The 18,591-nt window shown below is 43.5% G+C and overlaps 1 protein-coding gene across 1 annotated transcript in view; it reads right to left on the reverse strand.

Moving 5' to 3' along the window:
* Positions 1–18,295, reverse strand: part of LOC138579924 (protein-glutamine gamma-glutamyltransferase E-like) — a 90,500-nt gene extending 72,205 nt beyond the window's left edge. The window contains exon 1 of the mRNA XM_069650145.1: positions 18,232–18,295. Coding sequence (XP_069506246.1) covers positions 18,232–18,295 — 64 coding nt within the window. The remainder of the gene's footprint in view (positions 1–18,231) is intronic.
* Between the last annotated feature and the right edge of the window lie 296 nt (positions 18,296–18,591).

Consider the following 18,591-nt stretch of genomic DNA (forward strand, 5'->3'; position numbering starts at 1 on the left):
TCTTTAAGGGGGATATTAGCAGCCTTTATTAAAGGACCAAATGATTGCCCCTAACCAAATCTCCTACTGTTGACTATATACTGAAATCCCATATTGACCCTTGCATGCTTCCTCCAGCAAGTAAACCTTGTATTAGAAGCATGATTCACTACCTACCCGGATGGGCAAGTCATAGTGGGTGGGGATTTTAATGCAGACAGTTTTTCATGTGTAAGTGCAACCCCTGATATGGATCATTGTCTAAGTACCAAGAAACAAGCTGTTGGTAGAAAAATTGCACAAGGGAAAAAATGGCACAGAATTCTGGAGTTTTGGGGTCTGCGTGTTCTGAATGATATACGGAGAAAAAGGGAGTTGGACAGCTGACACGGTATGGGAGGGACTGTGCATCAGTTGTAGATTTTATTTTTGTCACACATGTCCTCTTGGACTCTGGTAAGAAGTTTGGAATAATGTTGATCTCGTCCAGTGATCACAGCATGTTAGTCACCCACTTTTCCTGCATAGGAGCGACTCGTGTCCCCCCAACTGTTGACATTGAATACGCAATGTACTAGACTAAGCTGGCATGATGGAAATATTGAAAAATGTAATATGATGATGTCGTATAACTTTAGGTACTCCTCGTATGAGTCCAAGCTATCATTTTTTAATCTGTATTTTTCACACAGTATGTTGAATCTATTGTGGGTTCCGCTTGCCAAAGTAGCTTGCAAAGTGCCACCAAGAGGAATCACCCACATAAGTTTGATGAGCATGTCCATACACTGAAGAGCACTGCATGCCAAACAATACAAGGGTTAATAAAACATCCAAACCTGGACACAGAGGTCCGCATAGTTAGTATTAGGTTAACTAAACAGAACTTGAAAAATAAAATAAAAAGCCATAGACAGTGATAATACCAACAGGACGGAGTGGGGATGCTGATGACCCGAACAGGAAAAAGGACATGTATCAATGTATCAATAGGACCAGCCCTTTTTGTGCAAGCGGGCCAAATTCTCTTGCCAACACACTTATTAAGAGTGATATATGGCTCTGGGCCTGTATTCTTTTTCTATTGTTTCATGTTATCATGACCTCCAGATCCACTCTTTCATCCTGGAAACAGGCACACATTATACCTATTTACGAAAAGTGATAAACTATCCCCCCTTAATTATCATCCAATAACACTTTTAGACGCAGACTCCAAAATGTTTATATCCCATATTTTAGAGGAACTAGAGGAATGGGGTTGCTCATCAAACATTGTACAGACACCCCAAATAGGCTTTCGAAAATAAATTGGCACTGACTGTGTTTTTTTTTAATATCCTATGTACAGACTTTGGCATGGAGAGAAGATTGTCTGCCTGTATATGCCATGTCTATGGATTTATCCTTAGCTTTTGACCTCATAGATTGGGAGATACTATGGAATAAGCTAAGTAAGATGGGATGCCCCGAGGGCTTACTAAATATCCTGTTATACTTGCATGAAGGGAGTCCACCTAAACAATGAGGGATCCATGTCCTCTCCTATGCCAACATTTAAGGGTGTTAGACAAGGCTGTATCTTGGTCCTTTGCCTTTTTAACATGTATATCTCCGATATTGGGGGGTACATTACGGGAGCATATTTTGTCCTGTTGAAAATTGGGAATTTGAAATGTCTCATAGTTGGCTTATGCGGACGACTTCGTCCTTTCACGCCGGTGGATCTACAGAGGTGTATTGATACTTCTATTAACTATATTTCCTTACATAGGCTCAGGATTAACACTAAGAAGACGGTAGTCCTAAAATTGTGTAAGAATAAAAAAAAATCTAACTACAATTGGTATATGAGCAAGACTAAAGTTACCCTCTGTGACCATGTACTATATTTAGCCTACCCAATTGTCTCCTATCCATCAAAGGCCTTTTATAGGAACTACCTACAACATAAAGCACTTTTGCTGGCGACACAGATGTCTAGAGTTGAAGAAAAATATGGAACGTTTTCCCCACTTCAGTTTTAAAATTCTATTAGGGAAAGGTGATTCTGAAGCTGATTTATGGAGTGGAATTGTTCCCAGATTGGTTGATTTGCAGAGTTATGTCTTTATGAAACCATGCTATGGCAGAAGATTTTTGACTTCCTGTCACGTAGCATCTCCATGTAAGCGCTTCACTTTGAATTAGGCACAATTTCACAGGAAAGTATTGTACGTTGGAAACAGCTGGCACTTTACAGGAAATTACACACTGTTTTCAACCAACAATTCTATTCTGTCTTTAGGAATCCAGAGATGCTGAATAACACTGCTATGAAAACCTTTTTTACACAGTGTACGAGCTTGCTGCACTCTTTAGAATGTAGCTTAGAAATTTGAATTGCATTAAGGTAAGAAAAAGAAGGTCTTGAATGACTGGATTAGAAGATGGGAACGGTTCGCTAAGTCTACAGTGTATAAGCACTCTTGTATGCATCACAACAGCCTGAGTACTGTCGAATTGTATTTAAGTCTGTTCCCTCTGAAAAAAATTCGAAACAACTTCATGCGCTTTCACATTAATGTTCTCATCACTAATGAGATTATTTATATCAGAAACCATAATGTGAAGGAAAACTCAGCTTGCAGATATTGTCACGTGTCCACTGAAAGGGAAACCCTTCACCATGTACTATTAATGTGCTTGGCACTCTTGGCTGAACGCATTTCCCATTTTAAAGAGTTTGTAGTTTCCGCCGAATGGGTGCAGCTGGATTATATCTGACTGAACATGCTCTGCGGGAAATCAGTGTCTTTGAAGCTGGCAGTCTTGAAATTCTTGGTAAATGTATACAATCTATACACTTGATTGATCTTAGTTTGTCTTTTATAGAGAGTTTGTTACTTACAAAGTGTTTATAAATGTACTGATAAATTTCACGATGCTGGGAAAATGTATATCATTGGTATGATAAATCCAGTCAGTGGATTTTTCTACTATTATGTGCAGGTTACTTGCAGGCTGATTTCTCAGCTGCAGTTCAGCACCCATGTGGGACCATTTTCTCAAAATGACCCGTCTTCTTTTTTCACCATTTGTCATTTCTAAGTTCCTTCTGGGCTTTCCTTCTATCATTCCAGGTGGGAGTGGGTCCTTTTTGAGATTTGTCTTTGGCGGGCTTCTTTTGTGAAGCCCGCCAAGACTCCAGTGTGTCTGAGAAGGCAGGTAGTGAGGGAGGGTCCTGAAACTTCACTGTCTATTGTCTGTTGGTGTGCCTGGCTGAAACCAGTTTGAACTGGGTGGTTGGCTGTCCTGTAGGCCAGCCAACACCCAGTTGATTGGCAGCTAAATAGGAGGGAATTAATGGGTTCCAGCAAATAAGGCGAGGATTTTTCGACCACAGACAGAGCTGACCACTTGAACTGGAAATCCAAAGCAGAAGACAAGCATAGATGCCTTCAGCAACGTCAGCAATTCAGAAGTACCGGTGAAGTCCTGCTGCTGTCCTGATCCCCTCAACTCAACAGGGAAGCCCTGCCATGGCCGACTTCCTCATTTAGGCTGATAGGATCAATTAGTCTCAAGAACTTCTTCGATTTGGGCTGTCCCTTGATGTCCTGCAACTTTCCAGGCTGCAGAACACCAATACCTCGGGAACCTGGACCATTTCCGAGTGCATCATCCTGGAACAAATGAATCTTGCTGAAACTTCTCAGGCATCCTTGTGGACCTCCAGAAGTAGGAATTCTTTTGCAAAAGTCCCCTCAACAGAGTTTAGGATGAAGACACCAAAGAGAATCCAACTAGTGAAATCTGTTCCATCTTGGTGCTAAGATAAAGGAGCCAAAACCACAAACCACTGTACGAGTAAGCTGAATCCTTTGCTGGCAACCCCTTTTCTCGATGACGGCTGAAGAAATACACTGAAGGTCCCCCTTTTGTCACCACAACCGAGGAGCAGGAAACCGGATCTTTATTGCTGCATCAGGAAGGTTTCCAGCTGCATTTTCAACTTCATCTTCCAGGTACTGTGGGGCTTGGGTTACACTTACCTTAGACCATTGTTGGTGCTCCTTTGCTTTGGGAGTGATGCTTTCCACATTTGGGAGTTGACCTGAACTCCATTGTGCAGGTCCTGCAGCCTGTATACCTACAGGAAGGCTCCCAAGCTGTGGTTCTGCCTAACCTTTACTTCCCTTGAAACTGATTATTGGAAAGATGATACATATATGTGCTTTTACTGACCTTAACTAAAGTCACTCTGTGTGTGGATATGAAAAGTACATGACAAGTTACTCACCTGTAATATTGTTCTTTTTCAAATCTTATTCCATTTTTAATTGAATAATTGTGTGTGTGCCTTGTGTATATATAAAATAAATAACATTTTTTTATATACTTTAAGTGAGTAAGTGTTGCTTTGGATCTGTGTATGTGTTGATTTCTTTGTACTGTTCTACAGCTCACATTCCTCCCTCGTAAGATAAGCCTGGCTGCTCTGCCACTCTACTGACTTGGGTAGTACAGGCCTATTTTAGGAGTTGGGGCCCTAAAACCAAGGGATACGTTTTATGAAGTCTAACCCCCGTTGGACTTTAGAAAAAACATACACAACTGCCTACTGTAATGAAGGCATGGTATCACCAGTGATGACAGACACAAGTGATCTCAGTTCAAGGGTGTTTATTGAACTTCAAATAGGTTGATTTAATGCCTCGCTATCCCTAAATCTAAAGATGGGAGCAAGCTACGACCATCAAAGTAAAAATAACACAGTCCTAGGGGTGTAACTGTCAAAATAAAAGGGTCTATACTAATAAACATTTTGCCAATCCTTACTTCTAAATACAAATGGTGTGGGGCAATAATGTATGCAAACAGAAAAGTGTTCGAGAAATAATATGTCAGAATGATAGAGCAGGTGGCTCCTCTTCCCCACGTTTTCAGCATGGGACAAGGTAGCACAGTTGAGCTTCGCACACACTCTGGTTACTTGGCCACGAGGAAACAGTTCCAAACATAAGCATCAGGGCCTTCCACTAATGTCTCTCTCTCAATGACAGTCTCTTGCTGCAGAGGGCCTGATGCAACAACCAAAACACAAAAATTCCTTTCTCTTGCTCGGGTTTTCACATTTACAAGTTTCCAAAATGTTCACAATTTGGTCTCCCTCGTTAGGGCTTGGACCATGGATCCCCCTCTTTCGGGCTCAGACCCCTTTTCCTTTATTTTCTTTGGGTTCCTTTCCCCTAGCTTTATTCCTTAGTGTTTGATATGCCTTAGGGTACTCATAGGCTTTTAAACAGTTCAAATATTTGACAATATTCAATAGTTTGCACAATCTTCTCAGGCTCTCTTCAGCCTTGGCTTTAACAAAAGTATGTCTCTCTATAAACACAATTTCTGTCTCTCTTTCATTCAGTCTCGGACCCATTTCCAACACAACTTCTGTGTCTCCTTCTTTCAGGATCAGAACCCTTTCAAGTACACGTTCTGGGTCTCCCTCGTTTGGATCGTGCCCCTTTTCACAGTGCACTGAGTCTTTTGAATGGGCGTACTTTCATTTTCCGATGCCCCACTATATTACTTTATTTTACAGTTCAATTTCACTTAATTTCAAAAAGAACTTCAAGTCCCATAATGCCTTTCATGGTCCTTTTTATTTCCTGCTTTCTTTCTCAAATTCAATGCCCAGGTTCCCACTCCAGCCACACACGCACTCACCGTGATTTTCTCTTTCTTGCCATGAGACTCGCCCGGTTAGGGCAGCTCTGGCAAGCGACTTCTCTGGAGCTCTCTTGGTCGAGATCAGGGTTTTCCCACCTGCCTCTCATGTACCTGGGCTTCCCTTCATATGGCCTGTGGAAACAAGTACTTCTGTGGACTGAGTCGGCAGGATATGATGTGCCTGTTCTGGCTGTTGTTCCTCAGCCCTGATGCAGCCCCTCAACACACAGGATCAGCATCATGGCGCTCAGCTCCCTTCCAGACTCCCCAGGGTCCTTTCAGCACTCTCCCCTGCTCTTCAGCTCCTATGGTCCACAATGCATCCCCAGCTAGTTCTCCGTGAACCACTTTTTATACTGACAGGGAGTGTTAATTGGAGTCAGGTGTGGGTGGTTAAAAATAGAGCCTGACTCTGCCTGTCCTCGTTAATGGGACAAGATGGAGGCTGCTCATAGGAATACATGATACATCAGGCCTATGCTAGCTATTGTTTAAATAATTTGGAATCTTCAAGGTGTAAGCATGATGACTGTATTCCTTTGTTCCCTTCCTGCCTTGAATCACTTTGAAGCACTTCACTTGTGTATAAGCACTTTACATATACACAATTACAATTACAATTACATTGGTTCCTATGGACAATCTTTATACCTCTATTCCTCTTCTTCTTCGTCCAGTGGTTTGGCAAGAAGACAATGGGGAGGAAGTATGGGAGTTGTAGTTTACCCTAATGATGGAGGGAAACCTCTGTAAGTGTTTGTCAGATTGAAGGGGGCAGATGTGTGATTGTAGGTGAATGGATTTTAGATAATAATGTCCCATAGTGACTGTGGGGATGTCAGATAGGGATATATTTCTTCTCCTACGTCTCCCTTTAATTTTAGTACCTGTTGGAATTGGGGGAGGGGCAACGGGACAGGTTTCAAAAGAACCTAAAAGGTGGAGGACGTGTCGGTAGGGGCTTGTCAAAAAGGGGGAAATAGCACGTTTCTCCTGAGGGCATTCCTCCAACTGTCCCCAAGGACCCCCTGCTCAGGTAATCCTCCTGCACTGGTCCAAACCCAGGGTCGGTTTCCAAAGTCGATGGCCTTGCCCTGGACCCCTGAACAAAGAATCCCTGGGGTCCGTAAGTGAGAAAGCCCTCAGGTTTCTCAAACTACCCAATTGCTTTATTCTAGGCACAAGGAGTCCTTTAAAAATGAGAGCAACTGCTAATAGCTACTCACTGAAAGCTCTATCCCCTGTTACTGGTGGGGGATAACTATTGCCACCATGTGCACTCAATCTACAGCCATACAGGCTTTTTGAGCTATTATTATTTGATTTCTACAGATCCAAAGGCTTTCAACTTTTCTGTAGCTTGAAGGAACAGAAACCTCACAGAAGTCTTTCATTCCCTTCCCAGGATATTCCATTACTGTGTCATCAATTAAGAAAGCTTCCCTATAGCCATTGTTAAACGTCTGTTCAGGATTATTGACTCATTAAGTTTTTTTCTAGTGTCCATCAGCTGGACAGATGGAGAGTTGAGTGACCTTTACCTCCTGGACACCTTCCTGGTGTTTCAACCATTGATGGATTTCTTACACCCAAAGCTACACTTTTTGCCCAAAGTCTGCAAACCACATTAATCAGGATGTAGTCAGGGGCATCATTTGGGGGTCACTCATTTGGGACCCCAGTCCATTAGCTTGCAACCCCTGGTGAACCGCCTGCAATCCCTGGCCATAGTTCCCATCCATCCTTTAATCAGGCCTGCGGCCGCAAAAAATATATGTATATGCCCCCTCCCCCCGCGCTGCTTTGCTTGGCGATGAGGGAGGAGGTGCACTCACTGTTTTATTTTTTATATTTTAAGAGTATCGAGCGCACTCTCCTGGCGTGCCGTTTTTCAGCCCACGGATTGCTGTGTGCAGCAGCGCCAGGCCAGTGGGCCCACCCCTTGTGGGGTGAAAGCATCACTGTCTGCTCACTTCCTGCCCCAGCATATCCTCTATACCCTCTTCTTCATGTGACAGAACCCTCCCGTCTGCTTCCACACCTGACGCCCCCGCTCCTCGAGGCTCAGACACTGCTTCATGTCCCTTGCAGACCTCAGCTGAAGGCTTCTCCCTTGAACAGAAGCAATTCAAGTACCTTTTTGGAGGAGTTTGTCACAGTTTTCTGGTCAGGTGACCTCGCCCCGGGAGATGTTCGGGCTTGACTCTTTGTTTTCTTTCTCTATTACTTCAGACCCCTCTCTCTGTGCTCCAAGAAGACGACCCCAAGAAGGCAAGGTAAAATCAGCAGTTGCCTGCCTCCTCCTTTTCTCCATCTCCTATAATCTGTAGGCGCAGCAGTGATTTGTGTGGCTGCATAGGTGAATGTCTTTGGACAGGCTACTGTGCTGTTTGCAAGCACTGCACTTTATCCCGTTATTCTCTTTGGTGCATGCAGGAGTCTGGGGGCATTGTCAGCACTCATGGCTCTTATCACGGGATGTAAATGCAAAACTGGGAAACCGATTTCTGGCACGATACGCCAGCCTTGGTCTGCAGCACTTTGGCTCTGCCCACTCATTTCATCTGCCTCTCTTCGCAGTGCATTTCCTGTCGTTGAAAGCTCCAGAGTTGCAGATGTTTGGCCTGCGCCGTGCCCCCATCCATGTGGTAGCATTGTGGCTGCCAGTGTGATAATCCTCCTTGCATTCCTCACCGGACCTGCGGGCAGTGTCAGTGACCTCGCTCTGCCGACAGAATTGCACACTGCCCTCGAGTCTGTCACTGCCCCTCACACAACCCTTTATTGATTTATTTATTAGTATTTATAAAGCACGCATCAGCCCGGAGACATCTTGGCGCTTGACCTTCGCTTCACTCTCGGCATTGCTGTGTGAATTACGGCCAAATTACTGCGAGCTTCAGCAGACTCACTAAATGGAGGTGAACACAGGCCTGTGGTTTTTGTTTCTGCATTACACTGTGTTCTGAATCCATTGGAGAACGGCTAGAGAGCTGCCATGTTCTTTAGTGTTGCTCTTTCGTCCTGTGAGTCGTGCCATGTACTGGACACCATACAGTGCGTGAATGAACTAGCCAATAATACCTCCATCACAGCATTTGACAAGAACCCCCTATTTCTTGAACTGGCACGACACAACCACAACCCACCCAGGGGTATCCGAAGTTGTGGCCTGGCGGGTTTCAGTACAGTAGGTTGTCCATTCGTTTTTTTTCCATTTAAAAAAAATATTTGTATTGATTGTACAACAAGCTATACTTTCCCCGTCCAACTCCCCACACCCTCTGTCCCCATTCCCCCCTAGTTTTCCTGTTCGCCCTGTCTATCTACTGTAGAATTGCGAATACCAGAATGGAGTGAGCAAGAGCTGCAGAATCAGCTCACCATTGTCCTGGGATAAAGCAAGATGGCTGACCAGTCTCTGACTAATAAGGGATGGATAGGGCTAAAAAGCAATCATGTTCTGCAACCAAACTAGGACTGCTTCTTTGGCAGAGAGGACACGAGGGTGTGCAGCAGAGGGGTGAACTGGGAACCAAAAGAGGCCCTGGAAATAATTTTAAAGTGGCCCTTATATTACACATTTTCAGCAGGCCCAACTCTTTTCCTATGGGAAAATTTGGAAATACTACACAAAACTAGCCCAGGATGCAAAGGCCCACTGGGAAAACTCCAGAGTTCCCTATAGGCCAGTGTGGCATCGTTAGTGAACACTACAACTCATTGTAGTCTGGTACTTGCAGTCCATGTGTACAATTTCAAACGAACTAAGACTACAACCCCCAGAATCTCTTGTTTTATTGTTGAAAGGCGGGTCCAGGCATGACCGTGTCCTGATCACATGGAGCTCTTCAGCTGCTTTAGTCACTGGTGTAGGCCAAGATGCCTCGTGTTCTGCCCGTTCCGTGGTTTCTCTTTTTTGACTGAATCCCCAGTGAACAGGCTCTCCAGGGCAATCTTGAGATAATGCCATCCGTGTTGCTCTTCTTGCAGCAGAGATGGGTGCAAACACAGGGGGTCTGCGTGTGTGCTTTCCAGAGTGAATACTGCAGTCCCCGTGTGTATTGTAGATATTGAGGAAGGTTCATTTACTAACACACCCCTTTCCACCCTGAACATTCACTAATAAGCTCAAGATAACACCAGACTATTCTGCCCACACATCACATTATGAGTGATTTAACCGAATATAAAGCAATTTCCCATTATAGTTAAAAAAAGAACAATGTGTACCACATATGGAAATAGGCGTATGCAATGTGATTTATACATTTGAAGCTATGGTCACCTGAGAGAAACTCGCTTCTCAAGTACACTATTGCATGCTGGCTCTTTTGTTGATTGCCTCTTGCATAAGCTAGTCGTTTCCTTCACCATTGCATGCCATCCTCCGAGGTTGGTAGTATGACCTTCCTTTTCCTTTCTTGACCCCACCACATCCATTCTTCACTGAACACCATATCACATTTTTTGCTAAGCTTGAACGCAAAACTCATTTTCAACGTACTGCTCTTCTAGTGTCGTGTGACTGAATTTCACAGAATATTAATAGTTTTATAGGGGTCCAGGAGGCCACGCATTCACAGCAGTTCTTAAGTACGTGATTTAGGCAAAGCAGAGAGTTAACTGCTTGTAACATTGAAGCTGCCCTAGAATAGTAATCTTAGAATGTGTAAAGACGTTAGATGCCCCCACACAAGTATGTTTGCCCCTCTCCCACAGTCTCTGAAGACAGTGCCCCCCCCAACATTTCAAGGGTTAGCCCCACCCCCGAAATGTTAGCATAGGTGCACACCTGGCTTGGGATGGGAAGCAGGATATGGGTTTCTGTGAGGATGCAGCACTACCATGGCAATGTAGAAGCCCTCTGTCATAAAGTGGAATTACAGGTATTGAGCGTTGGTAATCAGGTTTCGTAAAACACTACACTTCTGCAGACCTTGTGTGGTAGGGAGTATCAATGAAACAAAAAAATATACTTGTTTAAAACTGTGAGGGTGCGATGCTAGTAATGTGTAGAAGTGAGAAGTTTCAACTTTTAGTTACTCTTGAGTTATGCAAGCACTTTCAAGAGAAATAGGAAGATGATCAGGTAGCAGAGTTTGCCAAGACACTAATAAACGTCTGGCTGTTTTTTGCAGGAACAGTGTAGTCCATAAAACAACTGCAAACGGTACAACACAACACAACACATCCTACTGAGAGGTAACCCAAAGGTAACTTGTGGAATCAGCAGGAAATTAGGAAGGTAACTTCCCAAATCATTGAAGACTGTGTTTTGGTGACATAAACTATAATAACGTGGTGAAATATTCTCCCTCTCTCCTTCTATCGCTTTCCCCTATCCCTATAACCGCCTATCCGCCCCTACCCCCAGAATCTGGTTTGTCTCTCTAGTCATGTAGAAATAGCAGGGCGGATCAACATAAAGAGGGGATGTGTGTTCATACACTTCCTGTGGTCATATGGGCCTTGATACACTGATATCAATGCTACATATGGTGATCCATTCTTGTATGAAATAGTATATCATATTACAGTGATACCGTAACCATATTTTTCTTAGTACTGAGGAACCATGCTATGTGATGCCACGTACTGTTTTGTCAAGGGGTGAAAGGTTGTGTGCCATCACTTCCTGCAATGTCATTTGGGGGCACGGTCAAATTAAATTACGACACTTCCCGTGATGTAATTTGGGTTGGGGTCAAATTACATCACTGCCTGTGATGTCATCAGAGGTCAAGAGTTGTGGGATGTCACTTCCGCGACCCTTGGCAATTTGGTGAAATAGCGTCCCTGGATGTCGCACTTCCCATATTCTATTTTTACTACTATTGTGCAATTCTTCTGTCATTGACAGAGCTTGCATATCTACAAAGTGCACTCTGTAGATGACATGGCATCCGACTTTCTATTTGGATCTTATGGAGCAGCAACAGAAGGGAAAAGCCATTAAGATCCTGCTTAGTCAATGGATTTATTTATTTATGACAGAGCACGACACACAGGCTTGCGTTGCTTAGTCAATCTATTCAAACAATGCCAGCCTTGTGGCCTGAGGCACAGAGGGCAGCACTCCTGATACTTGCAATGTGGCCATTTGGGACTCCCAACACACTGTTATAAATCAGTTAAAACGTTAGACTGTATTCCACCTTCTGTTGAGAGTTTGTTCTCAGAAATCTGATTGCCACAGTGTTTTGTTACAACAGCCTCTGTAGTCCAGGTTGCTAAATTTCAATTAAGTGAGGACATTGAGAAGGGGAGGGCATAAGGGAAGATTGTGTATGATGATCAGCATTACTCCCAATTCTTCACACTTATGACAGTTCTTACAACTGTGAGATCACACCTGCACAATAGGAACTTTATTGTCCAGTGTGACCAATGACTAATTGGAAGTCCGAATAGACGGGCTCAGGATGGGTTTCATGTTGTGGTAAAAGAGGGTGTAGAAATGTCTACTCTTTTTTATTACCAAGTTCGGTTTTAATGAAGGACTGTTGCAAATTGAAGAAGTAGGATTAATGATGATTATAAAGCGTTTCTATTAGGGAGCCAGATTGGGCAACACGCCAAAGCCCATTGTGCTTGTCTATGCCAAGGCAATAAATAATCCTCTACTTCAACTAAGGAGTATGTGCCTGCAGCAGATGCTTGTGTATTGGTGGAGACCTGTTCCCACAGTGTCCAATTTAGAATTGTATACAGAATATTAATTACACAGCCATTCTGCGCAATACGTTTCTATTAGGGAGCGTCAGTGAACTATTGACAGGCCAAACACGACAAAGGTTCCAATTAAAAGTGAAGACAAAACACATGAAATGATATGTTCGCACATAACTCTGGCTAATGTCCCGTTGTATATGAAGAGCCTTCAAGGTTAGATAAATCAACCACAATGGCAACACCCTTTTTGCCTGTTCATATCTGTATTCTGATTTTCTTCAAGCAATCAATTAGTGAAGTACTCTCCTCGCTACAAGAGGAAATGGCATAGTCATACATAAATTCCAAACAACATATTCAATATTTATATGACAGCAACACATTATTCTGAGAGGAATTTAATGTTTCACCCTCTCCAATATCTTAGTCAACAAGGAAATGTTTCTGGCCAGATGCAACAATGATAAAGCGAGGTTGCACAAAAACTACACTACACTCTAACTTTGTCATTGCACTGCCAACTCTAGACCCAAATGTGTTGATATTGGTACAACTTATATCTGAAATAAGCTCAGCAACTCTTGCAAGATTCCCTATTTCAACTCTGAAAGCCTAGTACAGCAAGGGTCAACAGTGGTATCTACAGCTCATGTGTCATCCCACAGTGTACAGATTACTATGTGACAGCCCCAGTGCTCTACTTATGGAGCCCTGCCATCTTCATTCCATTCTGAAAGGTATCAGGTAATATTATCCCCATACATAATGTCACCAGGAAAATGTTGTGGCAACATTATATAAGTTGAACATATCTATGAGGTCTAGGGGATCGGGGTTGCGTGGGTGTCACCCACTCCCCTTGTTCAATGTAATAATGTCCCTGCAAAAAACAGCAATATCTTTGTGGGGAGAATTATTACGGTTGGCACTGCAAAGAGCATGCTGCAGGTCATGTCACTCACTGAGTCACTCCCCCACACTCTATACTCCTCTGGCTCAATCACTCTTCCATTGTCCCATCCACTAATTTTCTCACTCACCCACCCACCTATGCTCTCACTCACTCACTAACCCATACTACCCATTTAGGACCTGAAATGCTTTTTAAATGTTCAGTTTTGAGCACTGTGATTAGCCTTCCTAGCTTCCTCTACCAGAAGGCAATATCACTTTGGTTGCTTTCCTTGAAGAATAGACTTATCAATTAATCTACTTTGGCATATAGAGCCCATATATCATATAGAGTGGAATACATATGTGAGCTAAAAGCACGAGAAGCAATAGCAAGGTGCAAAATCAACAATATACCACGTCCATCATCAACAATAAAAGAACCCATCCATTCACAGGGATCAAAATTCCAGTTCACCCCAATATCTCTAGGGGACATGAGTAAAGTAATTTCTACCATTAACTGTACATCTTGCCCCGAGAACATACTGCTCCCCAAGGTAATTTTAGACAGCTCAGAGATATTTGCCCCATACCTCCGTAGAATGGTTAATGCATCATTCAGGGACTGCAAAGTACAGGTGGCAATTAAAACTGTCATGGTCACACCCCTGGTAAAAAAAAGTCCTTGACCAACAAAACCCTACTAATCTTCAACCAATTACCAACTGTAATTTTCTTCTGAAAACTTTAGACAAAATTGCAACAAGTCAACTCCAGGACTATGTCGATAAAAATGACCTTTTACATCCACAACAATCAGGGTTCAGAAAAGCAAATGGAACAGAATTCGCCTTATTAGACCTTCAAACCGGAATGCTAAGCATCTTGGATGAAGGAAAGGCAGGATTACTGATAATCTTTGATCTCTCTGCACCTTTTGATTTGCTCGATCATCGCAAGCTCCAAGAGACCCTGGACAAATCAGGGAATTGATCCCAGGAGGCCATCGACTGGGTAGCCTCTTTCCTGGAAGACAGGTGCTCCAAGATCATCTGGGGAGATCACTCCTCATCCTGTAGGCCAGTTGACTTTGGCGTGCCACAGAGTGCCAGTTTCTCGCCCCTACTCTTTAATCTCTATTTACGCTGCTTATGCACCCTACTAAAAAACATGGGAATATTTTTCACAAACTTTGTAGATGATACGCAATTGATTATGGAGTTAAGTGGCGATCACACCACAGATAATAACAAGCTATTGGTCATCTACAATTCCATTGAAGCATGGATGAAAACTAATTGGATCTGCCTCAATGGAAGCAAGACCAAGCTAATGATATTCGGCTCCTCTTGCACCAGAATTAAATTAAATGCAGCATCTTTCAGCATTAAAGATTCAATAATCAGAGTCTCTGATAAAGTCAAGACTCTAGGTGTCTACCTACAATCATCATTGGGAGCAGAGGCTCAAGTTGCATATCTTGAATGCAACTGCCAATATCATCAAAGACTGTTGAGACGAATTAGGTCATTGCTGAGTCAAGAGAATAGTGCCATCATCGCCAGAGCTACAATCCTGTCACAACTCGATTACGGGAACTCGTTGATGTTAGGAGCTAGCAGCAAATGCATCAAGCAGTGTCAGGTTATACAAAATACCGCCGTAAGGACCATCACAGGAATATCCAGGAGAGAGCAATTTACTGGAGATAGAAACGATCTTCATTGGCTAGCTATAGAAGATCACATTACATTCAAATCACTGACCCTCGTCCATCACTGCCTATTTGGCGTAGCCCCCCTCCTATCTAAAAAAGCAATTAACCTTGTACGAGCCAAGCCATACCCTCAGATGTAGAGTCCAGTCACTACTAAAGGTCAGCTCATCAAAAAGAGTCAATGGACCAGGCTTCTAAAGCAACTACTAGCTGAAATGAGTTGCCCGGCCATTTGAGAGTAGAATCTAACTACTTATGTTTCAGAAAGAAACTCCAAACTCTACTGTTTAAATAATTGTTCACTGAGAACTTGACTAAAATTCTCCACTAATACACTGACACTTAAAGAGTCATTATACTATGCTGTCCTGTCACTTTTTGTTGTCCTTGTCTCCATGTAACGTGCCCTGAAGCCCACGGGCTCCAGCGCTATGTAAATATATAAAATACATAAAATTAAATATATGAAATAACTTTAAGGAATTTAAGAAACATTCCATTAAAAAATGCTCTCAAATACACCATCAATTTATCCACACGCTCATGAGATCCTGCTTGTGACTAAAACAAATTGTACTATTTCTTACTATGACCGAACAGACTTGCATACTAGAGACTCCCTCAGAGTCAGTGCTCTACTTAAGTGTTGTGATGTGGCAACTACCTCTAAAGGATTTCGATAAGAGAACATTGGGTCAGGGCCTCCACAATTGTTTGGGTCACTTCTTCACAGAGTATATTCTTTACCCATGTTGCTCGCTGAAAGAGGCACTCTGGGTCTTACAGACTGCTAGCCCACACCATTCATGCCAATACTAGCTATTGGCTTAACCTGACTCTAGAGAACAATGGCCCTCCTGCAAGAAATCCATCATGGGTATGGCTCTTGGCCTTCTGCTTTTTTTGGAGTAACATATCCTTGGTGCATCTTTCTCCATGTCTCCTATTGATGCCACTTCTCTGGCTTCTGGTATTGCTAAGCATCAAAATTGCATCACTGGTGTGGGACTTCTGATGCACGGAGATTCTAGCCCCAGATCGCAGAGGGTGCTATTTACACAGAATGTGTCTGTTTCATTTGGCTTTCAGGTAACCTCAATAAAACTTGCAACAACAGACTGCTTTCACATTCGATTATCTTCATACTTGTGTCAAGCACAGTATTGGGTAGGTCAGGCCTCCCACAGCCTTGATGGGCTTCCTATGTCCCTCAGCCCTCCATGAAAAGCATTCCAAGTCCTCGACACTGCTGACACCTCCCGGCACCTTAAATCAGTCACCACACTACATGTTGCTTGATAAAGATGCGTTTGGATAACATTGAAGAATAAAATCAACAAATCATATGGAATAGGTTAATACACTGGCCTTTTTTATGATTCCCATCTTTTCGCCAAGGAAATACCAGGAAATTGAGAACTCACTAATAGTAACTTTCTATAATATCAGTCATGCTTATCTTGGATACCTTATCATCACATCTGCTACTTTCACTACTGTGGTCAATGGTTCAAGAGACACAAATGGGCAATGTTTTAATGTGTTAAATTGAAACAGACAAGTGGAAATAGATGCATTGCCCATCATCCCCTTACTGAGTGCCATGAACTCATTGTGACAAATTTGCCATTTGGCAAGGGTGCAGAAGCCCTGCCTTATTTTTAGTTTTATTAATGAATACAATAAAGCAGGTAATTCCATTTCTGAAAGGGAAATCTGCTGATCAGATTCCCCTTTCATAAGCTCCATGCCAAAATCATAGTGTGTACCTGTGTCCTGCTGCATTATTATGGTGATCCGCAGTGCCTGCTCTACCAGTGACACAGAGCAGGTTCAGCGGTCACAGGTGCCCTCTTGACAGCTGAGCTGCAGTGACAGCCAAGTCTGTGTAGCACAGGAACTGCATTTAAGGTATGCACCCCTGTTCCAAAAACTACATAACTATAAGAATGTTGTTCTGGTGGAAAGTTAAAAATAAGCCATACCTGAGTTTAGGGTATGGTGGCCCGCATCTATCATAGTTATCCAACCCACATAAAATTGGTATCACACATGTGTCAGCCCTGTATGCCCAGTCCAGCAGTGGAAGAGTTATGTGTATTCTCCTCAGACAGGCTGGACCTTGCCATGTTTCTATGTAATGTTTCTGCTTTTGAAGGTCGCACATAAAAAAGACCGATATATTTTGGTCGACTTTATGCGGCCATCAGAAAGCGCCAAAAGGACATGATAGAGGGATTTTTTTGTTTTAAATTCAGTGGTTTACACCCCCAAGCTCCCCTTGGCTCCTCGCCATCCCGCTCCCCTATCCCCCCACTGCATAAACACACATTTTCATACAAACACATACAGACACACAGACACAGACACATGCACACTTACCCTCACACTCCCATGTCTCCTCTTCCGAGTCTCGACATGCATGTCAGCCCCCACATGCATTTGTGTGCATCGCAGGGGCTGACAGTTCAATTTAGAAAGAGCGCTTTGCATGGTCCCAGAGCTGTCTTTCTAAAACAATCTTTTTTGCTCGATTTTTATAAAACTGTTTATTGACTCAGGACCCCTTGCCATTGGCAAGAATGTAGCCTGGAGGGGATTACCTCTCTTAGTTTCCTTGTAAGGGCAGCTTACACTCTTTCCCAGGGACAGACACATGACAGGAAGCTAGTCTGGGAACAGGAATCAAAGGGCACACCCATTCACAAAGGGGCAATCAAAGGGCCTAACCATTCACAAAAGGTTCAGCCTTACACCAGGGTGCTGCATATCTAAAGGCATTTGATCCAATTGAGAAGAGAAGGGGTGGGGTTAGTGTAGACAGGGAGAGCCCTGTACAGTTGAGGGAGAGTTCCCCCAACTTGTTTCTCTCAGCCTCTGCCTCTACTTCATGTTCCCTCCACCTCATCTGTTGTGGCCCCCCTTGTGGGCTCAGCGTGGTCAAACGTAATGAATCCACATGGAGCCAAAGCAACGTACAACTTGCTTTATTAAAACAACACGGCAACTCCCTTCCCCATGGTCCCGCCTCTCCCACGCCCCAGCGTAACATCCTGTACGCACTGGCCGCAAAGGTGGCCCGCCCACACAACGATGTGGATTTGCTGACATTTCCCCCCTTTTAACATATGAGTTCATTTTCTCCTTTTTACCCCATTTCTTCGTTGAGGCGTAGCTGTTTCATGCGGCTCCGTTGAGGTCGCCTTGATCGACCTGGGGTCGTCTTCTCCATGCCTGCATCATGGTGTTTCGCTCACCTTCTGACTCTTCCCCATCGCCGTGATTTGGTTCTTCCCTTGTGCTGTCTTCTTCACTGTCCATGTTCCTTTCGCAGTCTTCTCCCTGGGTGGATCTTACACGTTTGAAGTGCGATATGTTTCTGGTCACTATCGAGCTCTTATTCCACTGTGCTGTTACCAACGTGCCTTTCTTGTGTGTCACGACAAGTGGGGTGGATGCAAAAGTGTCTTCTTCCTTGCGACTCTTGGGTTGTCGAAACCATACCTCATCTCCAGGTGGTATGGGGTTATCACGGGCTCATCTCTTACGATTCGTGACTTCCTTCATTTTTGCTTTTCTCTCTTCGTCATTAACTTTCACCTCCTGTTCGAGAGCAG

The sequence above is a fragment of the Ambystoma mexicanum genome, chromosome 3p (assembly GCF_040938575.1).
Source record: "Ambystoma mexicanum isolate Mex_15411 chromosome 3p, UKY_AmexF1_1, whole genome shotgun sequence".
Taxonomy (NCBI): domain Eukaryota; kingdom Metazoa; phylum Chordata; class Amphibia; order Caudata; family Ambystomatidae; genus Ambystoma; species Ambystoma mexicanum.